Source organism: Thermobia domestica, chromosome 5 (assembly GCF_964235325.1).
Source record: "Thermobia domestica chromosome 5, izTheDome1.hap1.1, whole genome shotgun sequence".
NCBI lineage: Eukaryota > Metazoa > Arthropoda > Insecta > Zygentoma > Lepismatidae > Thermobia > Thermobia domestica.
The window spans coordinates 160,880,844-160,905,892 of NC_137458.1; the positions used below are offsets into that span (position 1 = coordinate 160,880,844).

The 25,049-nt window shown below is 32.9% G+C and overlaps 1 protein-coding gene across 5 annotated transcripts in view; it reads left to right on the forward strand.

Annotated features, from left to right (window-relative positions):
- The window catches only part of LOC145686217 (sushi, von Willebrand factor type A, EGF and pentraxin domain-containing protein 1-like), a 290,964-nt gene that overhangs the window by 77,341 nt on the left and 188,574 nt on the right, over window positions 1-25,049 (forward strand). For all 5 annotated transcript variants that reach the window (XM_081759278.1, XM_081759275.1, XM_081759276.1 and 2 more), the window contains exons 3-4: window positions 9,117-9,293; window positions 23,230-23,388. In XM_081759278.1, the coding sequence (XP_081615404.1) occupies window positions 9,117-9,293; window positions 23,230-23,388 (336 nt within the window). The remainder of the gene's footprint in view (window positions 1-9,116; window positions 9,294-23,229; window positions 23,389-25,049) is intronic.

The window sequence follows — 25,049 nt, forward strand, 5'->3', positions numbered from 1 at the left end:
ATTAGTTGAAATAATTGTGAGCTGAATACTGTTTGAGTGAGAATGTATTCCCAGAGTAAGTGGTTCCCATCTAGAGTAACAGTTGCTATGAAACTCTCATCTCTTGAGGTGGAAATGAGCATATGAGGTCACGGTTAAGTTTTAGGGAAGGGTATTAAATTTCAAATACTAGTCCAGGACCACACATTGAGAACAGAAAGAAATGCGTAACACAAGTTTCTTGTCGGCTCTTTCATTTTCTTTTTTGAAATGTGTGTGTGTGTGTGTTTAATGTGAACTTCATTCTTTCTTTCTCTCTCTCTCTCTCTCTTCCTCCCTTATTCAGAACTAACACTATGAACTATCATAACACATAATATATAATATGCCAAATTTAATACATAACAAGTGGTTCATTTCACAGTGTGAAACCACAGTAGACCTCCAAAATATAGATAATCAATACTCAAACTTGATATCAAGTAATATATCCATAACTACTGGTTGCAATAGGTTAATAAGATCAAACATAGAATCTATTCTTCGAACGCTATTCATATCAAAAAAACTATTACTCGCTATGCCCTACTCTTTTTGTCCTATGCTGATAAAAGTTTAAACCGGAAATCATTAACTTGAACCATTTCTGGATTGAATACATGGTTAGTGAAGGAGATTGAACGTACTCTTGGGAAGCTGAATCGATTGCAAAAAACTGTATCTTGATATCTCTGACCATTCTTGCTCTACAGAAACCAGTATTGAAACCGGAAGTAGTAGTAACATTCAACCGTCCGGTTTAGTAAAATGTTATAAGTTGACGATTTTCTCTCGAGGCTCTGAATCGTTCGCAGAAAACCCTTTGTCGCTATCTCATACCGTTTTGTTCTATGGCGATAAATTTTGAAACCGGAAATGGTAAATTTGAACTTCCAGTTTGAATATAGAGTATCCGGAGAAGATGAAACATATTCCTAGGATGATGAATCAATTGAAAAAAAAAACTCATCTCAGATTTGAAAAGATAGGTTACATGCGTAATTCCTGTAGTTTTTGGACTTAATGTACAGCAGACGTATAACTGAAAACGCATGTTTTATAATACTTTCCGTATAAGTGTTCCATCTGTACGTACTTTCCGAATGAAACAATATAGGCGGTCAGAATCTCACATACGAATTGGCGTATGTAACATATAGCTGAGGAATGTAACATAAGTGTATGCATGTGATATACCAAAAACTGTTAGGTGTCAGACATCGTGCAACGGCATGATGTAACATCTAAGGACAATGCCTATGTACCATATGGATAACGTATGCTCCATACTGATTTCTGGAAGTAAGCAAGAGGGTTCCGTATATTTGTACAATATACCGCGGAGAACGAATTTTTCTCAGTGCGGGTTAATGAAGGAGAGAAAACCTATTCTTGAAACAATGAATCGATTGCAAAAGCATCACCTTAATATCTTTTACTGTTTTTGCTCTGTGAAAATCAGTATTGAAATCGGAAGTAACATTAAATTTGAACCACTTCTGATTTTTGTAGAGTGCTTGCGATAAACATGGTACTTTGCCGTAAGACCCTGAATCGTTTGCAAAGTAACTCTTCTAGCTATCTGTTACCGTTTTTGTTCTATGGGGATAAACCTTTAAAACCAGAACTGACTAATTTGAACCACTACCGTTTTGAATAGAAAGTATCCGCACGAGGTAGAGCCTATTCTTGGGACGCTGAAACGATTGCAAAAAGCCACATCTTGATAGCTCTTACCGGTTTTGCTCTGATACCTATCGACAGACAGGCAGATGGACAAATCCGTTCTACAAGACTTCCAACACTTATGCATATCATAGTTTGGAAGTTTAATAAGGAGAGTTAAGCTGTGAGTTAAAGTATACGATAACGTATCTGTGAACGAGATATCTCGAAGTTGAACTTTCACAAGATTAATATTATGTTCAATTGGAAAAGAAACACAAATCTTGTCACATTAACTCATTAGTAAAGAGTTCATACATCATACGGGACACCGGATTCCAATTCTGTTACATAATGCAATACATTTTTCTGAGTGATTTTTTTAAAAGTATTTCGATTCTACAGATAAAGTAAATTCACCGAGAAGGTATTCCTAATAGATTTTGAGATTGGTATAAATATCGTTAGAAATTGTTGAAAACAATAAAAAAATGATAATTCGCTAAATGCTTACACTATAGAAGCGATAGACTAAAGAGAAAGAACAGTAATAAAAGAAAAAGTAGTGAATGTGAATTTCATTCTGCAATAAATGAATTTTCTGAAGTTAGCATTAAATAAAGTATATTTTATGCTAATATTAGCATTCTGTTAACATTAATATTTTCTTTTTACTACTCAACAACTAAAGAAATGTGTAATCGCTATATGGATAAACCAAAAGAAGTAGATAAAATGAACAAATATCGTTTATTTCTTTGAGATTCTCTCATTTCCTCGCACTTTCTGTATTCCATATTATCGTCCGTGTCATTATCAGCATGTCTCTTAGCCTTGGTATTTAATCATGGAACGTTATAATAATAATAATAATAATAATAATAATAATAATAATAATAATAATAATAATAATAATAATAATAATAATAATAATAATAATAATAATAAATTAAACTACGGATGAAGTATATCAAAGGAAATGAATACTGATTTACTATAATTTTCTAATACACGAATTGAGGCATGGCTTACTAAAAAAAGTATTATTTCTCCTCTTAAAATTTGAACAATTATCAAAAATTTAGTTTTATCAAGTAAAGATTGTGATGAAATAACCTCTGTATCTCTATTTTTCTTCGTCTATGCACTAGGTAACATCAACATTGTGATTAATTGCTTAAAGTCTACTCATGCACTTCAAAATTCTTTATTGACAAAACCATATTATATAATCTTGAAGCTTTGCTGGCGTCTACTATTAATCCAATGTTCTCGGGATTGCTGCCAGAGTGAGTGTTGCTGTGCTGAGCTTTCTTTACCATACAGCGGCAACATCTTCAGAGCTTCACATAGCTCTGAAGATGTTGCCGCTGTATGGTAACGAAAGCTCAGCACAGCAACACTCACTCTGGCAGCAATCCCGAGAACATTGGATTAAAACCATATTATGTTTATTCAAAAAATACTGTATGTATAGTGGTTCGTACAGTACAATATTTTATATGCGATATGCTGCACACCAAGATTACAAACTAGCGACATTATAATAGCTTGCAACTTTTTGTGAGAGCATTACCATTTTATGATACATTCTTTAAAGCATCTTCATTAAATTTAAATTATATGTACCAATTTGGATTCATGAGCTTTCAAAGAGCAAAAGTTATATATTCAGTTATACTAGCAAACCTGCACGTCCTGCGCAAGCGCAGGACACACAAAATTAAAAATATTTATGGCTAGCAAAGTAATATTAATAACACGTTAATATCTTTACTTAAGAATTTATCCATAATTACTCGAATTTAAGACGTCCTCGAATCTAAGACGCACCCCGATTTTGCAGCATTAAATTATGGAAAAATTGTGATATGTTCCGTTTTTACTATTACTAAAGCGCTCTTTGATATTGATCATTTTCGGTGATTTTTATATATCCCTCTCCCCTCCGCATGTTGCGGGGCACGGCATGATAAAAATTATCCCAAGCCCGAATGTCATGTATGTTGCAAAATTTGATCGAGATCGGTTGGGTGGTTCAAGAGTTGTTTTATTTATTTTTATATATTAACCTCCCTTTCTCCTCCCCCTCCTCTAGGTTCTACCATCAAAGTGAAAATATATATATATAAAAAAAACTTTCCAGGCTCGAACGTCATCTATGTTGAAAGTTTGATCGAGATCGGCCAGGTGGTTAAAGAGTTATTAAGTTCTGTTTATTTTTATATATCTCTCCCCTCCCGTCCCCTCCTCCTACCCTAAGTTCTACCGTCAAAGGGATATAATGAAAACAACCCCAGGTCCGAACTTCATCTATGTTGGTAATTTGATTAAGATCGGTTCGATGGTTTAAGCGTAATGAAGTCACAAAAACAGTCGCTTTTATTTTTATTTTTTAAAGATATTTGTCCCCCTTCCCCTCCCCTACACTGTGCCGTCAAAGTAAAATGATGAAACCATCCCAGGTTCGAACCTTAGCTATGTTGAAAGTTTAATCGAGATCAGTCGGGTGGTTCAAGAGTTATTAAGTTTTCATATATTTGCTCTCCTCCCCCCCCTCCCCCAAGCTCTACCATCAAAATGAAATAATAAAAAACTTCCCAGGTTCGAACTTCATCTATGTTGAAAATTTGATTGAGATCGATCGGGTGGTTCAAGAGTTATTAACTCATGAACATGGTCACTTTTATTTTTATATTTATTGATTTTGTATATTTCCCCCTCCTCCCCATTCCCTACGTTATTCCGTCAAAGTGAAATGGTAAAATCCATCCCAGGCACAAACGTCATCTATGTTGAAAATGTGATCGAAATTGGTCGTTTGGTTCGAGAGTTATTAAGTTTTATTTATTTTTTATAATTCCCCCTTCTCCCCCTCCCCTAAGTTCTACAGTGAAAGTGAATAACTAAAAGGACTTCCAGACCAGAACTGCATCTACCTAAAAAATTTGATCGAGATCGGTCGGGTGGTTCAAGAGATTAAGAGTCACAAACAAAGTCACTTTCAATTTGGATCTGAAGATTTTTGTTCACAGACACCACTTTATAGATTACAAAAAGACATCTGCACTATTCCCTTGATATCATATTTTTTCAACGCTGTACTACCATTTTAATTGTTTGATCTTGTCTTTCTTTTATTGGAAAATATATGGAACAAAATTATGATAGTTCGTCGATATTTTAAAAGGTTTTAGAAAGTAATACAAGGAAAAAATGCACATTGGCTATGTTATAAAGTATTCATTGAACAATGAAATACTGTTTTAATAATAACTTTTGTTTTTATTCTCGTGGCAAAGGGTGTATTTTGCGACAAAATTGAAATTGATTCATGCTAATCTTAATCTAACTTGTTTTTCATGGTGGCAAATCGAGGTAAAGGAGAACAGCAGCTTATTTTAATGTCCGCTTTACTGGCTATTAAAATAGATTAGAGATAGTATTAGTACAACTTTACATTTAACATATCTTCTTCCAAAAATATTCGTTTTCAGAGGGATTTAGATGTAGTATTTCGTCAAAAATTAAATTTTGTATTGATAGTAATTTTACTATATTTTTCTTGAATACTGCACTGCCATTCAATCGTACTTGATTTGTTAAAGATTCTAATAATGAAACTTGCCAATCTATGAGCACTAGATAAGAACGCGTTCGCTAAAATATCTTACAATTCAAGCTGAATGTTGCTTATGTGGATGGCAAGGTGGACGAAAATTCATATTCGCTTATGACTTAAAATTTAGCTAATTTGATTGTTCATTGGTTTGTATGCTGCAACTTTATCACGCTGTATACTACAGTTCTGTCTGTTATGCTATGAGTTTTCAAGTTGATATGTATAAATTTTTTATTTAAAGTCGTAGACATAATCAATGTCAATTGCACAAGTCTATTAAATTATATTGTAATGACCATTTATAGAGATAGATATGATCCTTGTTAACTAAATATAGATAATATATGTCTAATTATTATTTACTCAATGTGTGAATTACATAAGGCATTCTCCATTTGTAAACAATGTTTTATTCATTTCACATTACTTTAACGTTGATAATAATTTAATCATTAATATTCATGATATAGTTAATTATTTGTTTATTATTATTATTATTATTATTATTATTATTATTATTATTATTATTATTATTATTATTATTATTATTATTATTATTATTATTTTTAATAATTGTTATTTAGTGCTATAAGTGGTTAATGTTGTATAATTAAAAATATCATAGTTCTTGTTTTCGTTTGGTAAGCTTGTAGTTTAGTCTTTAAGAAACTTCTTTCTTTGTTGTAGGTCTCCCTTGTTCTTAAGTTAAATATGATTATATATGTTAGTACAGATTTGTAGATTTTTTCTTATCGTATTAAGATTGATTATTGATGCGATGAGTTGTGATAAGATTGAATGAAAAAGCCATCAAAACATCATGTAGCAATTCTAAAAGTTACACACACTATACCAACACAAACATAACAATAGTTTGAAATATATCAAACCATATTTAAAAGAGTGTAAACAGGTAGTTAGTGTTAACAACATAATTCAAATATCTTAGAAGTAAAATATGAGGTACCACACGGTTCTGTTTGGGGTTCTGTACTGTTTTTAATAATGATAAACGACATACCGGTACCTCTTAATACAAATACTAGGTCTATATCAATTTTATATGGAGATGATATTACACTACTAAATACAAATATAAGTTTTGAAGAAATGTATACAGAAGCTGAAAGTGCATTAATGGAAGCAGCAATATCGTTTAGAACAATTGTTTTTGTATTAAATCATGACAAACAAAATAAGTAGCATTTTGCTCTAACTATTTTAATGATAATGAAAAACAAAAATACTCAGGTTAAAATTCTCGGTGTATATTTAGACAGCCAACTGACATGAGAACAGCATGTCAAATATGTATGTTCAAAACTCTCCCGAATGCTCTGTCTATTAAGAAGGCTAAATAACACAGTTTGTCATGAATATATGAAAAAATCATATTTTGCATTTTCTTATAGTGTAATTGGATGGATTTTGCTTTGGTATAAAGTAGTCATGATGATGATATTCTAGTGTTCAAAAACAAAAACAAAACAAAAAAAAAAAAAAACTTAAGGATTATTGATGAAACAACTGATAAAGAACACAGTAAATCATTGTTTATGAAACTTCAGATGACAGTAGTGAATTTATATGAATTTGTGCTACTTTACACAAATCAAAACCCTACAAATATGACAGTCAGGAAGGTGGTACATATATATGTTACTAGATGGGTAAGAAAATTGTACTCTTTAGTAGATTAACCAAAATAAGAAGCAGTTATTTGATTGTAAAGCTGAAGTTGTTTAATAAGCCAAAAACCTCCATACAGCACTTGTCGTTAAAAACTTTCAAAAAGAAGTCGTATAATTGCATCAGTGAGTGGAAAAACAGTACTAGTCCAAAATCAGCTATTTTGAGGTAACTGCTAAAAGTAACACTAGAAACATAGAACTACACATTGCAATGAAGAACAATACAATTTGCAAGCCCTCACATGTTATAGCAGCTATAAAAATAGCCATGGTGCTGAATGAGTGCAAAAGAAGTATCTGTCCTGGACTATACTGCTGTTCTACTCACGTATAATCCGGCTTTCAGATGACGCTAGGAGCCCAGCGTTTCTGGTTGAAAACTAAACCTTTGTATGTGTTGACGCTTACTCCGTCACTTGCGCAATCCGTTATCGTTTTTTTTTTTTTTTTTTTTTTTGTGTGTGTGTGTGTGAATGGGGTATGTTATTACATTGATGGTTTGAAAGTTATGAACAATGAGTTATAGCAGCAGTAAGTTGTCGAGAGAAGTTGATGAAGTAAGTGTTATTCACAGTGAAATGTTCATTAAGTGAAATTGAGTGGAAAAACAGTAAATGACCTACAATAATTAATATTTTATTTAAAATTTTTAGCACATGTTAAATAACAGTTAGGCAAATACGGACATTCTTATGGGTTAGGATAACAGTTTTAAAAAGTTTCCATTATCATAATATTGACTATATTTATGACATTTGTAAACAAAACTTATCTTTGCAAATAAATCAAAATGCGTTGTTTGGACTCGTACTGTTTTTCCACTCACCGATTCAATCGGTTAATTTCGAACCCATTTTATACCATTGAAGAGTTAGTTGAATATACAGAAACTGTGTTGTAATTGTAAGTTTTATCATGTTATTTTATTATTATTATTACAAAATTAACTATATTTTCTTATTACGTTACCTATAATTGAATTTTGTATATTATGATTGACTATAATTGCTCAATTATAACCTTAATTATATTTATATACGAATTGAACGTTGTATATTACTTGTAAAGCTTAACGACTATAAAATATTCTATTTTATTTATACAACTTGTAGCCTAAACCAACATAAAGTAATTAAACATTCTTGCTATCTTTTCAATCTAAAACTGCAGTTTATTTTGTGTATTTCATGTGTTATATTACAGTCCACTGGTAATGTATGCTCTCCATGGTACAATCATAGCTACGTTTACGGGTTATTGGGGTCGAAGAAGAAATTAGAGAATAAGATGGCAGGAACATAGATTATTGCTCATTTCTGAATCTCCATTCTACCTTCCTATACTTTCCTGTAATTTCTATAACGTATGCGCGTTTTGACACAGCTTCTCTTCTCACGTACTTCGTCATTTCATGTGTTCACTATTGAAACGTACTTTCTTTCAAGACCGTTGTGTCAGGTCTCTGTCAAATAGCTGTACATCTTCGAAAATCACCATGAACAGCATGATTGCATTGCCAGTTGGTGACAACAGCATAGGTTTCGTAATATGTACATTTTTCTACAGTCATTTTGTAAATGCTTATTTCTTCACTGACAAGGAGTACATATACTATTGGGACGATGAAAAATAATTATGACTTTTGAAAAATGTGGGAGAAGCAGAGTTGGAATGCGGTGACCGATATGGCTTAAAATGGGTTTTAAAGTTTATTTTGGATTAGGATCTAGCAAAATATTCTGTTGGCAACCCTATTCCAGTGCACTGCTAGTTGTTCTGTTAATAAATGTGTAAATCTAGATGTAACAGACATGTCTTAATACTGCACATTATTGTCGTGTTTCTTTTTGGTACTTCTTTCCGTACTTTTTAGTACGGAAAGAAGCAGAATTTAAAATTAAATATACTAGTTAGTTAATGATTGTCGCAGTAAGTGACAACGAATTGTTTAATCTTATGTTGAAAGAATTTTATCTCATTTTGTTTGCATGTAAAAATCAACTTGAATGAATCTATAATTATTGTACATCGGCTACTTTGTACAGATTGGAAATACACAGATTCGTATTAAATATTTTGTAATGATTAAAAAAATTAAATTTATATATGTATTGTTTCAGACATACACATCGGAAGTTACCTTCCTCAGAATTCTACATTATGTAATGACCTTTGTGTTGATGGTGATGACTGTTGTGATTCTCTAGCGCAGTGCACTTGCAGTACCCACACTGGCCATTTTTCATGTCTCTGTGAAGCTGGATTTTATGGAACTGGTCTTCGTAATGATTGTCACCGTAAGTAACTATTCAATTTAAAAAATACTTATTATATTTTTAAAGTCTTCAAACTTCAATAGTCGTGGCCTAATTTTGTAAATATAAAATTTGTTTGTTAAAAAATGACGAAGTTCGAGTTTTTGTATTATGCAATACCGAGGTTACTACCTACTATTAACTTGGGCTCCGAACTACGAACAAGGTGTAGTTGGCAGGACACAGGCCATTATATAAGATCAACCCTTACAGTATAGGTCACTTCACTATCTCGCCTCTACAAGAGCTGATTACAGTACCACGCAACCAATGAGGATTTGAGAATGTAGTTACGACTTACGTGAGGTATGATTTGTATTGCTTACATAGGTTGGTGCACAAAAATGTTCATTTAAAGTATTTTATACATTCATTACCTCAGAAAAATAAGAAAATACTAGTTCAATTCTTCTCGAAGATCCCGTTCAACTAAAAAAAAAAAAAAAAAAAAAAAAAAAAAGACAGTGCGTCACCTATTCTAATTGTGTAATTATATTGGGTGCAACGGTTGCGTAAGTAAACTTACAAAATCACGAGAAACGTACCAGTGGTGGAGCATTTAAATTTGAACGCGTTGTGGTGGTTCGGATTTCATCTTAAACTGTACATCCACGCCTCATTATAACCTCCCCGCTGGAAAATGACGCTAAACTTCAAACAACAACCAAATAAATAAATAAATAAATAAATAAACGAAAAATAGTCATAAACATATAGATGTACAAGTATGTAAATTCCAAATTAAGAATGGATGATTCCTTTGAGAAGTAAAATTAATCAGGTAAATACGACTGATTTAATTGCATCTTATTACATTATACTAGTAGCAAACATTCTAAATTATGATTAAAATTCAATATTATGTACGATTTACAATTTTATTACTATTATTAAGTATATTGCCTGTCGGCAGATACAGAAAGGGATGAGTTTTTTTTCTTTTCTTTCTTAGGTTCGGGTCTGGAAACGTTTCTTCTACGTTTCTCATATCTTCTTTCAACTCTTAATATTTTCTTACATTCTTCAAATCATTCATCGTTGCAATTTTAGGAAAGTTAATTTTGAATTTCTGTAATTCTTCTCCTTAAGTAGTAGTTAAGAGATATGAAGTTATTCTAAAATTTTCTCCCCTCAGGGCTAATAATTTTTTTTGATCAACATTTTCACATCTTCCAAAATAAATAAATAAGTAAACAACAAAATTAAAAGAACTATTATTTTCCCTATAACAAAAAATCGGGCTCAAAAATGAGGTTCAATGATTTCGAGAACTTCAGAAAGGTTTCGATTCTATAATGTTTTGCAAAAATGTATGGAAATGTTCTCTTTAACAGTACTAGCCAGAACTGCTCGTTTCGCGAATTCCAGAAGTTCTCAGGTTGCAGGTCTAGGAAAAACATTTATTGGATTTTATAGCTCGGATAAGAAATTGTCTATTTTCCTTTAGTATTAAAACTTTTAAGAAATGAATATTAAATAGTTATTGATTTACATTTATACTTTTTCTATTGATTTGATTTAATTAAGAATATAAGGAAACATGATAGATTCAAGAAGCATATCAGGTTTACTAGATCTGTCTTCATCAACAAAAAATTCTCAAATCAATAATCATTTAAACAGAGACAAATAATATACAGACAAGTAATATACAGTCAATAAAATTTGACAAGCGCTTGAAATCAAGGTGTGAGGCCAGTAGAAGTTTCCCAACGTAGAGGAAGAAAAATGTTGAAGAATTTGCAGTCATAAGTATAGGAATCTCTATTCACTTATAGAGATTTAGTGAACGTATGAGCTAAAATACGAAAAGTGTCCTAGTAGACTTTTGAATTAAATTAGGGAAACAAGTTACTTTCAATATAGAATGGTAGTCTATTAATTTAACTCAATATTCCTGTTACATTCTAGTAACTTTTCCTTCATTTTCCCCTCAAATCTACTAAGCCTGATAAACAGTAGATTTTCTCTGTCCTCCGTTTGTGACGCCAGGAGTAACACCAACGACAATGCCACTCTTGCATGCAATTTCTGGTCTAAGGTTCTCTTGAGCCAAATGGAACTATTCCAACAAAATCAAATTTTTAACCTTTGATTTTTCCTGGGCACTTTGATAAATTATTTAGGAAAACGCGGATGGTTATCCAAATCGCCTATGTACTACGTTTTTCCATTAATTTCCTTTCGCTCATCCTCCTAGATTCCGCAAAATTCATCTTGAAGAAGTGAGCTGTAGTGAACCGAAAATATTCAGTATAATAAATCTGTAATTTATTGTATACATTCTGAATGTGAACTGTTGAATATTGTTACTCACTATTTCAGTTGTTGACCACAGTCAAACAAAACAGAAAATTGTGTATAATAGTATGTGGATAGCAAATATTGAGTAATCCCACTCCTCTGGTCTTTCAACTTCACCCTACATTTTATAAACAAAAATATTTGATTGAATTTGTCAATGATTACCGAACTTTTGGCTGAAATTCTTGATACCAAAGCATTTTACACCATTACTATGTGAAATAAATTTCTTTAACTTTGCGAAATAAGTGCTACACTGGAAATAAATGCATACAGTAATTGAAATCAGTATTCAAATTTTGTTCTTATATTTAGAAAATCACAAGTGACTGTCCTTATTGAGACCCAATTTCTAAGACAATAAATATCCAGTCTATATGTGTGTGTATTTTAAAATTATATCTATTAGTGTCTGTGAGAAATACAACTGCTTTCGTGAAGTTCTTTAGTTGGTCGAGAAAAAGTAACTTGTATATAAATAACAAAATTTTTGCTTTTTGCATTTGAGCTTAGTTTTTTATTCATTAAATACTATACCACTGATCAACTAAAAATACCGAAATATTTGGGGTTATTTTCGATATTCATCTATCGATATAGAACATATCTTGTAATAGGAAATTCAATTTTAGATATTAATGTTTGATTTATATTACTTGGAAAAGATTTTAGAACATGAATTGACTTCATATCACATTGAAAAATAAATAGGCTTACCATTGCAAAATTGAAAATATACAATCTCAAACATTAAAGATTTTTCTTTATTTAACATAATTATCAGAAAGTATTCAAACTATGACTCAATCCGAAGTAAATGCCAATTTCAATGTACTATCCTTTCAAGAAACTTTTTTTTTTTTTTTTTTTTTTTGTAGTCTCTTTTAAAAAGAACACTGAACAATGAAAGTGAGTGTCGGTTTGCTAAGGAAGCAATTTCAAAGTGCTTCATTTAGTAACGAATTGACACAAAATGTTTTACTTTCCTGCAATACACATAAAATAAATATCATAATGACTTTTCTGTATGGAGTTTGCTTCGTATAATAGGTTTCGTAACTTTGTAGATACCAAGGATTTATAACATTCTTGGTAGATACTGTGTACTTCTGTATGTTAATGTGTAACTTTAATAGCGTATCGTGTATGACAATTGGATTCAGATTTGGTTTAATCTTTCTCGTGTTCGTATTTTATAGATCAATTATAAGATTACAATATAAGCTATTTAGATCAGAATAGTATAATTGGGCAATTGCCAGTCTGAGCATATTATTGAAAGAAAAAGAATAATAAAAAATAAAATAAAATAAATAAAAACTCTAATTTCAAAGTATTTGTTTTAAGAGCCTCTTATTTTGGGAAGAAAGAACGAAATCTCGTATATAAAATCTGTTTACGCCAAAATGTTTAATGAAGTGACTAAAGAAATTTCTGGATCATTAAAAGTATTTGATGACAGACATTAGACCTTTCTATTGAAAAGCACATATATAACCAACCATAAAAATAAGTATCCCTATACGATCTTTTGACAATAACTTACAAACGAATAGACAAATTTGAATACAGTTCTTTGTACTGTACAAAGAATTATATTTTCTTTTCTTTCTGCACCAAATAAAATAATTAATATTGATCGAATTGTTCCTAAGTTATTGACAAATGAACATATGATTTGTATTCCTATTTTTGCTTTGTGCTTGTGCAATTGCTTGCGTAACAGTTTGGTGTAAACTGGTACTGTGGAAGTGCACATTCTGTTTCTTAGCGGTTTACATCGCTGTATAAGTATCAGACATCCAAAATTTTAAGTTCTGACCAAGGTTAGGAATTTTAGAGACGAGTTTCATAGAAAAGAAAAGTGTTAAGTAAGGCGAAAAAAGGGTAAAAAAGTTGCTATTTCCCTAAACTGCTTTAACAACTACTTTTTTATCTAATTCAGTGATGGCCAAATAACGGTCCGCGAATGAAAATAAAGGAGTGCATGGTTGTTCTTTTTGCAACTCAATGCGTAATAGGAAAAATGTAGCTGGCCATCATAATATACCTGAATCTATAGACTTTTAAGCTTTTCGTAAGCGAGCGAAGGACAATGGTACCGGGGACATTTTTTTAATTGCACATTTCACATATTTACCTTCAAATGCTCGTTTTTCATGTCGTAATTGGCCTGGACATATATCAATTTTGCCTGTGCTCTCAAAAATAATTGAAAAAAGCGTAAAATTTAGATTAGGAAAATTACTTAAAATCTGTCAATTTCTTTTACGAACACCAGTATGGGTTTAGGGAAGCTTCCTCAACACAATCAGCAGTTCTAGACATTAGGGTTAAGATAGAAGAGGCTTTAGATAAAGGACAGGCATCAGCAGGATTGTTTATTGACCTTCGCAAAGCCTTTGATACAGTTGACCATGACATTCTGCTTAACAAACTTAGTAATTTAGAAATTAGAGGACTTGCATTGCAATGGTTTAAAAGTTATTTAAATGGACGAAAGCAATATGTTGAGGTAAACAGTTTCATAAGTGCAGAACAGACAATTACATGTGGGGTACCATACGGTTTCTGTTTGGGGCCTCTCCTATTTTTAATATATATAAATGATATAGCAAATATCAAACTAAATGGTACGTTAGTATTATTCGCTGAGAATGTGTATGTATCATACACAGCGGAAAATAAAAATACAATAGATAATATAATACAGCAGGATCTAAAACAACTGCAGGATTGGTTGAATTGCAATAAACTTTCACTAAATGTAGAAAAAACTGTATATATAAGTTTCCACAAGAAAACAGATATACGTGTAGACCATAACATAAATATTTATTTGCAAGGTCAACAAATAAGAAGAGTCACTGAAACTACATATCTAGGAATAATAATTAATCAGCATCTTGAATAGGGACCACACATAAAATTTTTATGTAAAATAATCTTACCAATAATAGGGGTACTTAATAGATTTAGAAATATATTATCGCCGAATCTTAAAAAAAATATCTACTATGCTTATGTACACTCTCATCTAACTTACATGAACATATTATGAGGACGTTCGAACAAAAGTGCATTGCATCCACTACAAATTTTGCAGAATAGGGCATTACGTACCCTCTACAACTTGCCACGCTTAAACCCAAATGTAAATACCCTAAGCACGTCTAAAGTATTACCAATAGATTATTTAGCTAAAGAATCAGTTATGTATTATATGTTTAAATGTTATGAATAATAATATACATCATAATATAATAGTAAATAGAAATAGTCACTCATAATTATGAGACAAGACATAAAGAACAAATACATGCGGAATCTTATTCTTCAAAAACATACGAAACGGGAGGGGTTAAGAACTATCTCATAAAATCCTTCAATGAAATTCCAACGGAATACAAACAGTTGAAATCAAAATTTTTATTCAAAAAACGGATAAGAGAGCTATTATGGCAGAAACTAAGAATATGAAGTGTAATTATATAAGGAACAGCATTAAAAAAGTAGCAAGTAAATGGAAGGATGAACTCAACAGATATTGCCTTACTTTTATTCTTGTTTATGTATATTATGTATCAGCAATTTAATTTTGTATTTCAATATGTATAAGCAATGTAATTGTATTGCCCCTTAAAGTGAGTCCAAGTCTCGTTGGGGCCTGGAGTCTGATATAAATAAAATGCATGACTAACACACATTCAGTGAACTGTCGCCTCAGTGGATGGCCCCCAAATATGGTCTTATTAGGTTCACACAAATGGAACTTACATTGTAATATTAGTATGTCCGTTCTTCCGAACGCACGTTACTCCTCACGACAACTCTTGATCGAAAAAAATTGAATTTTTTTGACAATGTATAGCTAGAGCAATTATTTATTTCGGCCGAGTTCGTCAATCTGTTAACATCTGAATGGGTAACGGTGACTTACGTTTGTCAGTTAGTGCACACGATAACTCTTGAACGATAGCTAATTTTTGAATTTCATTTTCAGCAAAGATAGTATGAGTTACACATCTCGACATTAGATAACAGCAAACGTCTTTCAGTGATAGACAACTACCGGACAAGATTCACACTTCTAATGTGTAATCTTTTTTTGTTTTGTTTTGTTTGCCAGAATTTATCTTGTCCCTGCTCGCGGTTCGTTATAAATTGACCAACACCAATCTACTTGAAAATAATATTCTTAAACTATGTGCATCTCTATATGTACTTATCAACATTAAATATATATAAGTGGTTAACTGTTAGTGTGTTTCTATTTGGAGATAAAACGTATTCATAGACGAGAAAGAAATGAAGTGAAATCTTTAAGTTTTACGTCCCACGGTTATGCCGGCTACGCTAAAGGAGACGGTCATAGATGAGAAAGCTTCTTTTCATATCCACAGCGACCAGTGATGCAAACTTCATATTCAATTTCGATGGCAACAAGTATTGACGTCAGTTGATAGCACTTGAATCTTATTGGTTGAGGCAGTGGCGGCGTAAGGGCGGGGCGAGCGGTGCCCTCGCCCCGGGCCCCACTTTCTGGGGGCCCCCGATGGTAGGTAGAAAATAATTACTAAGGAACTTTGTTAGCATGAGCCGTACAAGGGCTGTCAAGGTTTATAATCCACACCTTCCCTAAAAGAAAACGCAATTGTCAATCAATATTACGCCAAATGACGGATGGAACAACAGAAATATCTGTGTAATAAAGCTAATCAGTGCTGGATTTCCGTATAAGATATACAAGCTATAAGCTCGGGCCTCACTCTCTTGGAGACCCGAAAGAAATTTAAAGAAAAAAAAACTGAATGTAGATTAAAAATAAATAAAATAAAAGTTTCATTATCTTGGAGGCTCTCAAAGAAATTTAGAGGAAAAAGCTTTGAATATAGATGAAAAATAAAGTAAACGTTTCACTTTCTTGGGACTCCCAAGAAAATCAAAGAAAAAAGTTGAATGTAGGTGAAAAATAAAAGTTTCACTCTCTTGGGGCCCCAAAGAAATTTAAAGGAAATATATATGTGGATTAAAATACGAATAAAATAAAAGTTCAATAATCTCAGAGAAATTTAAAGGAAAAACCTGTGTGGTTTAAAATATAATAAAAGAAAGTCAAAGTATATTGTGTTGTTTACATTCTGAGGTCTTATGATGCAAGTAATGGGACCCCATCTGCTAGCCTGCTTCCTAAAATATCACTGTTTATTTATTTATTCATATATCAGTTCAAGAGAAGGGTAGAAAGAGGGGATTAACGTAATGCTTTATTAGGGTTCTAGCTTTCTGTTGCTAACTGAAAGCTCTTAGGTTCAGACGCTATAGACGCAGATTCACTTCTTTTCCTTCTGTCTTTTTCTTTTGTCCTTTACAAGTCTAATTTTCAGCGAGCAGCTCAGCTGGTTTCCCCATTTCTGAACTTTTTTTTTTTTTTTGTATGAATTTACATTTCAGCTCACAAATTTAGAATGAAGAAAATGTTCAATAAGAAAACAAGTGTTCAAATATTCAAAATACTTCAACATTATATTTAATTCAACTCCTGATTATTCTCATATGGAATAGTTCTCACAAATCATTCGATTTGTTGACATATAACGTGATTCTGTTCAAGTTCGGGAAGCATTTATTGATTTTATTTCTGTCAAAGGAAAGACTGCTGAGAGTATTTCTGCTGAAATACTGAAGTAACTACAACGTGATAGGCTTGATATTAAGATTGCAGAGGCCAATCTTGTGATAAAATCAGCCTACAATGACCGGGCAATATTCTGGAGTTCAAACTTTGATACGGAATATAAGTCCTGTGGCCATTTTCGTTCCTTGTAACAATAATTCATTGAACCTTGTGGCTTACATGCTGCGCACGTTAACGTTTTGGCGGTCACTTTGTTTGGAGCAATGGAACGTTTTTGATATTCTTCTTTAGATCTACTCACTGATGGAATGTGCTGCAAAATCACGTAAAGATTGGTCTGAAACGTAAAACTGACACTAGATGGAGTTCAAAAGCAGAAGCTTTGAAGACACTTTCTAGTCAATTGTGTGAAGCAATTGATCTGTTGGAAGATCTGCGTGACACTTCGACTGAAACACTTGATACTAGAGGAGATGCTGGTATTTTTTTTGCAAGCATCCAGTCATTTAACTTCATCGCTTTACTACATTTCTGGTCTGCACATCTCATATATTGATCAGATCCAAAAATTCCTTCAATCTCAGGATGTGAGTTTCAATCAAACTCTTGTTCAGTTACAGAGCCTGGTTGACACTATTGATACCTGGAGACTTGAGCTGGGTAAGGAAATCATATCTGTAGCTGAAGGAAGTTACAGGGCATGGAACATAATTGTAGATACACACAGGAGAAAGAGATGCATGCCTGGAGAAGCAAAGAATGAACCTTTGACTGCACAGGCCAAAGTGAAGCGCTCTATTAATGAAATTCTAGATGAAATGAGACAACAAATGTATGATCATTTTACTCAGATGCATGACCTGAACGACAGATTTGGATTCCTGTGTTGCATGGCCAACTTTGTGCAGCAGCTAGATGAGAGCGAGGAAAGACTAAAAGCATGTTGCTCTGATTTGGCTTTGTTCTACCCGAATGACCTAGATGGCTTAGAATTATTTCAGGATTGTAAGGATATAATCCGTTCACTAAGGTGTGCTCAGAAAGCTAAAGAACAGCTTGACTTTTCCCCACAAGGCATCCTGAAATATGTATCTTCAATGAGGCTTGAAGTTTACTAATGCTTGCCAACCGCTCTTCAGATTTTGATAACACTGCACGTATCTGTCGCATCGTGTGAAAGGTCTTTCAGCAAAATGAAATTGATAAAATCATACTTGCGTTCCACAATGAGTCAAGAAAGATTCACGAATCTGGACATTCTTTCTATCGAAAATGAAATAGCATCCACTTTGGATTTTGATAATATAGTTGAGACTTTCGCTGCTGCTAAAGCAAGGAAGATATCATCCTGAATGTTGGTGGAACACAGGCTAATATGGTAGTGGAACTACTGTCGAAAGTAGTTTCATGTTTGAAGTGAAGGCAATAAAGATACAAACGTACCAAAAGAGTAATATAATAAAAAGCCGTTAAGATCTGTCAATTGACTGGTGATAGCTGGTAATGAAAAGTAGGATGGTATAACCCGTAGTAGAATTCTGTGCTTACATATTTAATCTACAATATATTCCCAATTATTCAATATATTCAGGATTTTTTGTTATAATATATTCTAATACTATGTTAGTAAGAGGTAATGGAAATAATCATAAGTGACAGAATATAAACATGACTGAAATATTAAATACAAAATAATATAATCATAAAACAAGTGCGAAATCTGGAAACAATAGTAAAATGGACAAGCAGGAGAGAAATATTCTAGTGCTTAACTATTCATTGATACTTCGGCAAAAGTAGTGGGACTAAATAGATAGTACATTATCACTGGAGAGAAACCTAGTGAAAGATAAATGAAAAATACACACAGGAGAGAAATCTATTCTAGCTATTATTTACTGATAGTTTGTTTAAAAAAAAAAGTGTTTAAGTAATGTGTATGATCACTGGAGGAACCTAATGTTAAAGTGAATGGGGCTAATTGTAGAAGAAAAATCTAATCAAATGAAATCCACGTAGTGCAAATTCAGACAGGAGAAACTATGAATAAACTGACTCATGTGAGCAATTGCACAGGAGAAACACCAAAGGAGAGAACCGAACAAAGAATTCTAGAAAACATAGAGCTTACATTTAGAAATCGCATCGGCATCGGTTATATTATTATTTGCATTTTTTTTTCAATATCAGTTCATTGTTACATTTTGTAGGTAAATTTGTCTCTAAATGTATTATTAGGAGCATTACTTCCAGTATTCCATCTAATTACAGTACGCGTTGATACTAGGATAGTATAGGTGTAGGACAAATTCCGGATTCTTGATTGTTAAGTTTTGTTTGTTCTTAATATTATGTTATTTTTGTCCTGGGTTGTAGTTTCCGTTACACTTGTATCCCTAATCCTTTTTCTATCGTGTCCTTTGTTTAAAAATGAATAAAAAAGAAAACACTATGCAATGATAGTCTTGGTCCAGTTTTATTTTTAGATACCAGCCTGAAGGCGGTTCTAAGTATTAACAAATAGACAGGGATGCTGAATGTCCCCCCATTTGTTTAATATATATATATATATATAAGATTAAAATGATCTAAACACACACACTAACGGGTAAGGGGGAGGAGTAAACAGAAAAAATGATTATGCAAATTTGTCAAAAATAGAAGTGTATAAATCACGATTGTTCGAAAAGGGGCCCCGATCTACTTCACTGGCCCCGGGCCCCAGTTTGCCTTACGCCGCCACTGGGCTGAGGGACATCATGTGAACCGATTACATGATATCACGTCACAGGGGTCAATGCAGTCTTCATTTTGGCAGGGATACCTTGGCCCATCCCCTAAATTTTGGAAGGGGTGCATAGGACCGCCCGAAAATTTTGGAAATTGTCAAATTTAAACGTTTGGTACGGGAGAATAGGACCGGGATATGTAACTGTAAGTTTGATTGGTCCATGAGTTCCCTTTTATGTAAAAAATTGTCACAAATATAAAGATAGGATGTTTTTGACCTGTTTTATTCTCTTTGACGAGGCTTTATTACCTTATATGGTTATATCGTGGCTCATTGGGATTCATTTCTTTTCATAAGATATGGGTACCTTCAGGAAACTTTTAGACTATGAGTCGTAACGACAATACTGAATTCAAAATTTTACAAACTAAAACTTTGATTGAAACAATTTCAAACGAAAAATTTACACAAAACTTTTGAAAAAATTCTATACAAAAATCTGAAAGTAATCAGCCAATCAGATTGCACCAAGAATAACTCTTCACCAATGACCTTAGACTATGAGTTGCAACTAAAGCTCAAAGTGTGTTGTTACTGTTTCGTGTCAATCGGTTTTAATAATTATCTATCAGGTTCTAGTTCTAAATTTTTACACCAATGACCTTAGAATATGAGTCATGACTATAATCTTAAGATTCGAAGTCTGAAATTGATAATGTATATCAATAAGCTACAACAATTATCTATCAGGTTCCAAGTCCAAAATCTAGAGTTAGAGGTAGGGGTCAACCAATCAGATTTCACCAACTATAACCTTCCACCAATGATCTTAGACTACGTCTTGTGCTCATCCACATAATTATATAATATAATTTCTCGTCTTAGATGTGGTCAAAATCCTCAAAAGTTATATTTTGACAATGTTTTACCCATGCAAGGAATTAACATGATCGATCCAAACTTACAAAAGTATATACCCAAGTCCTAGAGAACAACTACCAATTTTTATTCTTGACAATTCCTAAAATTAAGGGTAATACAAATGTACCCCTACTGAAATTTGAAAAGTGTCTCAAGGTATTCATGTTCTATTCAAGAGAAGGCACCAATGTACTTATCCATATGATCATATCTCACTATAAAATCTCACCTTAGTCAACTTTGGGGCTCTATATTCAAAATCCTGCCTCGTGCTAATTCAAATTTCTCTCAAAATATAAAGTGTTATTTACGTATAGCTCTTGGAATTTTTTTAATCATAGGAGAATGCAAGGTAAACGACCCCAAATTTACAGTGCATTTTCGAGTCCTAGAGAACATTTATCAAATATTACTTTTTGATAATTACTAAATTTAAGGGTAGGCCAACACACCCCTCCCAAATTTTGATAAAGGAACATGAATTTAACTCTGTCCTATGGAAGAGAATAAACCCCTGTACTCAATCAGGTAACCACATAACGTGTTTAAAGGCTAGCCAAAAAAGATGACTTTTTTCATCCATAGGAGATTATCAGGACCATCCAAATTTACAAGTTATATATTCAAATCCTAAAGAATATTTATCAATTTATATTTTTTAATAATTCCCAAATTTAAGGGGTGGTCCTACAACTCCTCCCAAAATTTGAGAAGTATGTCTTATGAAAGGGAATGAACCCCATGATTAACCATATAATCATAGAACGGTAAAAGGTGAAACAGTCTCATTAAAGGGAATAAAATAGATAAAATATCTCCGAAATTTACATTTTTGACAATATTTACCCATAAAAGGGAGCGAGATAGACCAACCACCTTACACACGTACATACGTCGGTCCTATACTGCCATACCAAATGTTCAAAATTGGGAATTTCCAAAATTTAAACGGGGTGGTCCTATACACTATTCAAAAGATTATGGGGTCGGCCAAGGTATCCCAGCTAAAATGAAGAGGCATTGATCCCTATGACGTCATACGAAGTGATTAGATCACGTGACATTCCTTTAAATAATCGGAGTCGGTTGCCATTAACTGGTGCTAATATTACTGCAATTCTGTACGTGTTCAAACGACAACAGTCGAATTCTCCTGAAGACAAACCTCTAGATTTTTTTTGGTAAATTTAACTGGAGCCTCACATTCTGGAACTACAAGTGTACTGTTTCTTTTCTGAGAATTGTTGATCCAAGTTAATGGCAGCCGTCATATATATTTGTCACTGTAGATACAAAAGATTTGTGTGCAAAAATCATTAATCTTCTGTGGCTGAAGAAGTTGGTGTGTTTGGAAGTAGCATCTATTTTTATTGTATCCAGAGAAAGCACATATTGCTTGTTTTTCAACATTCTCTCACAAGAAACAGTACACTCAGTCCACGCTGACTGGGAAATTTGGAATAAAATTTTGAAACGTCGCAGTAAAAGAGAGGAAGGAGATTGGGAATAGATTAAAAGTTATCTCTATTCCAACTGAAAGCAGTATTTGATATATTTGGTACTTTCGGAACTTGTGGTTGCTTAGAAAAAACAAAAACAAAAAACAAACAAAAAAAAAAAAAAACAAAAAAAAACGAGAGGGGCGAATATGGAAATCTAAATATCCTAACCATAACCATGACTAATTGAAATTATCAGAGACATTTTTCAGTGACATTAATTGTAGTTTATGTTGACTTCGAAACTACAACTAAGAGACATGTTTCCAAAAGGAGGGAAATTTCAGTCAATTTTTCGAAGTAAATTTTAAATAGGACTACATTTGCTGTTTTATTTGGAAAATATTCGTATTTCAAAACTTTTCTCCACATTTTTCATTTACACTGTTAGGAACTTCGGTGGCTCACTGGTAGAGCGTTGACCTCTGGTGCATGGGGTCCTTGTTTCGATCCCAGCTCGCACCAAGTGAACTTTGTGGTGGACAAACACTGTGTGCGTGGGTTTTCTCGGGGTTCTCCCGTTTCCTTCCATTTTATTCATTCCATCATTGTATTCATTTTTCATCATCACCGTCTCCTTTAGTCTATCCTTCTTAACCATGGGACGTAAAAGTGAAATATTTCATTTCATAGTATAATTATTCGACACTGTTTCTTAGTTACAACGGGGGGAAAATCCTCTAAAAATAAGATTTCCACAATCAATGTATTACATATAATCATAAACATCTTGCATGTGTTTTTGATTGTAAATATGAAAATACTAATAAGACTTAAAATATTTGTTTTGGCTGCTCTTTAAACTTACATTTTTTTCTATTTCAGCATGTCCTGCCGGGACATATCATGATGGACAACGCCCAGGTGATGTCACTGTGTGTACTTCTTGTCCCGATTTGAACCATATTTCGCTACCGGGTTCAACCTCCGTAGCGGATTGCCACTGTAAGAAAGGATTTATTCCTGAGGGTAACAAATGTGAAGGTGTGTAACCTTTATTTATATAATAATTTTATCTCTCTAACTCAATGAAATACGGTGTTTACTTAATAATTAACAACAATGAAAAGTTAATACAATTTTGCTTGAGTTTCAAAAAATATGCTACAAGTTGAAACGTTAATAAATTAACACTTATGGCACATTTTCCCCTAACTAAACCTTTGTCATCATGGTCCATGTAATCACTATTATTGAACTGAACACAATCTATTATATTGTAGATGTTAAGTTCTAAGTATCGAAATACTCATGTGGTGTGAACTCTCCGGTGTCAACTCATGTGACACCCAGAGCCCAACTTTCTCTCCTAATTAATTGATTGCACGGAGCAGCCAAATGACAGTAGTGGTGTATGCCTAACTCGTCTGCAATGGCACGAACACTTTGCGAGATTCTACTTTCATGATGTTCCTGAGAAGATCATTCGAACATGATGTTGGACGTTGACGATGGGGCTCATTTTTCAATGCTATGTAGCCGGAACGAAAGACAGATCAACAGCGAATGTACTGTTAAAATTTTTGGTATCTCTCTGAGCAGCATGTCCCAGTTTGACTTCGTAAAGAAAAACAATTTGTGATCATCGTGTGTATAACCCTGTTCAACAACTGTATGCTTCCCAACTTTTTAGGTATCCCAGCCTATTTGCTGGACGTGTAGAGTTTACGACATTAGATGCGTGACCTTAGTCGACCCGTATATTATGTTAATGAGGTAAATTTCCCAGCAGACGTCAAAGAATATACTTCATTCTAACCAACCTGATATATTATGAATGACAAACTAATTTTTCAGGTAATCTTCAAGCATAGATCCATTTGAATCCTAATACGGATAGCAACATCTTTTCCACGGAAGTTTGAATCTTGAATTTCTTTCTTATTGTTGATCCTCGGTGATCCTCGGTTGATCATAATGATAGATCTACATTTCATCTTTTGTGACTTTTCTGTTCAAAAATTTGTCACCTTATTTGTTGTAGCGGTAGAGTAAGTGGAGTGTGTTGACGAACGTTCTGCCCTTTCTTCGTGCGTTATGTTTTATTAGGCCACTTTTTAACGTCTCTATCCACTCGTAACGTTTCGTTCCATCTCGCCTGATTCCCATTCCACCTAACACTTTATCAGCTGTCAATCACAGATAAAAATCTTATCCGCCATTTTAAGGTAAAGTAGGAATTCCCGTTTGGCTTAATTTTCATTTCGCCAAACGATCTTATGAAGTGGAAAATTTCATTTACTGAGAAGTACTGACAGCACTTCCAAGTACTGCAGCAATTTTATACTATATTCTTACTTTCCGCATCTGTAATTTGTGTAATTCATTAATAATCTGTAATTTGTGAACTTTAAGCTTTGTTCATAAAATGTGCTTCGACCTTGCAAATCACGACTACTATTTCTGTGACAATTCTATGTTCATTTCTGTGAGGTAAGTAGCTGAAATTTGCAATGTTTAGACATGTTTTCTTATCATAATTATAAAATATGTTGCAGATATTGCTAGTATACAACATATTCAAGCACAACTCTGCGTAATGTAATCATTAAATATAAACGTTTAGTAAAAAAATGAAAAAAGAAAAGAAAAGAAAAAAGAAAAAAGAAAAGAAAATATGCTTATAGAAATAGTAGTAATAAAAA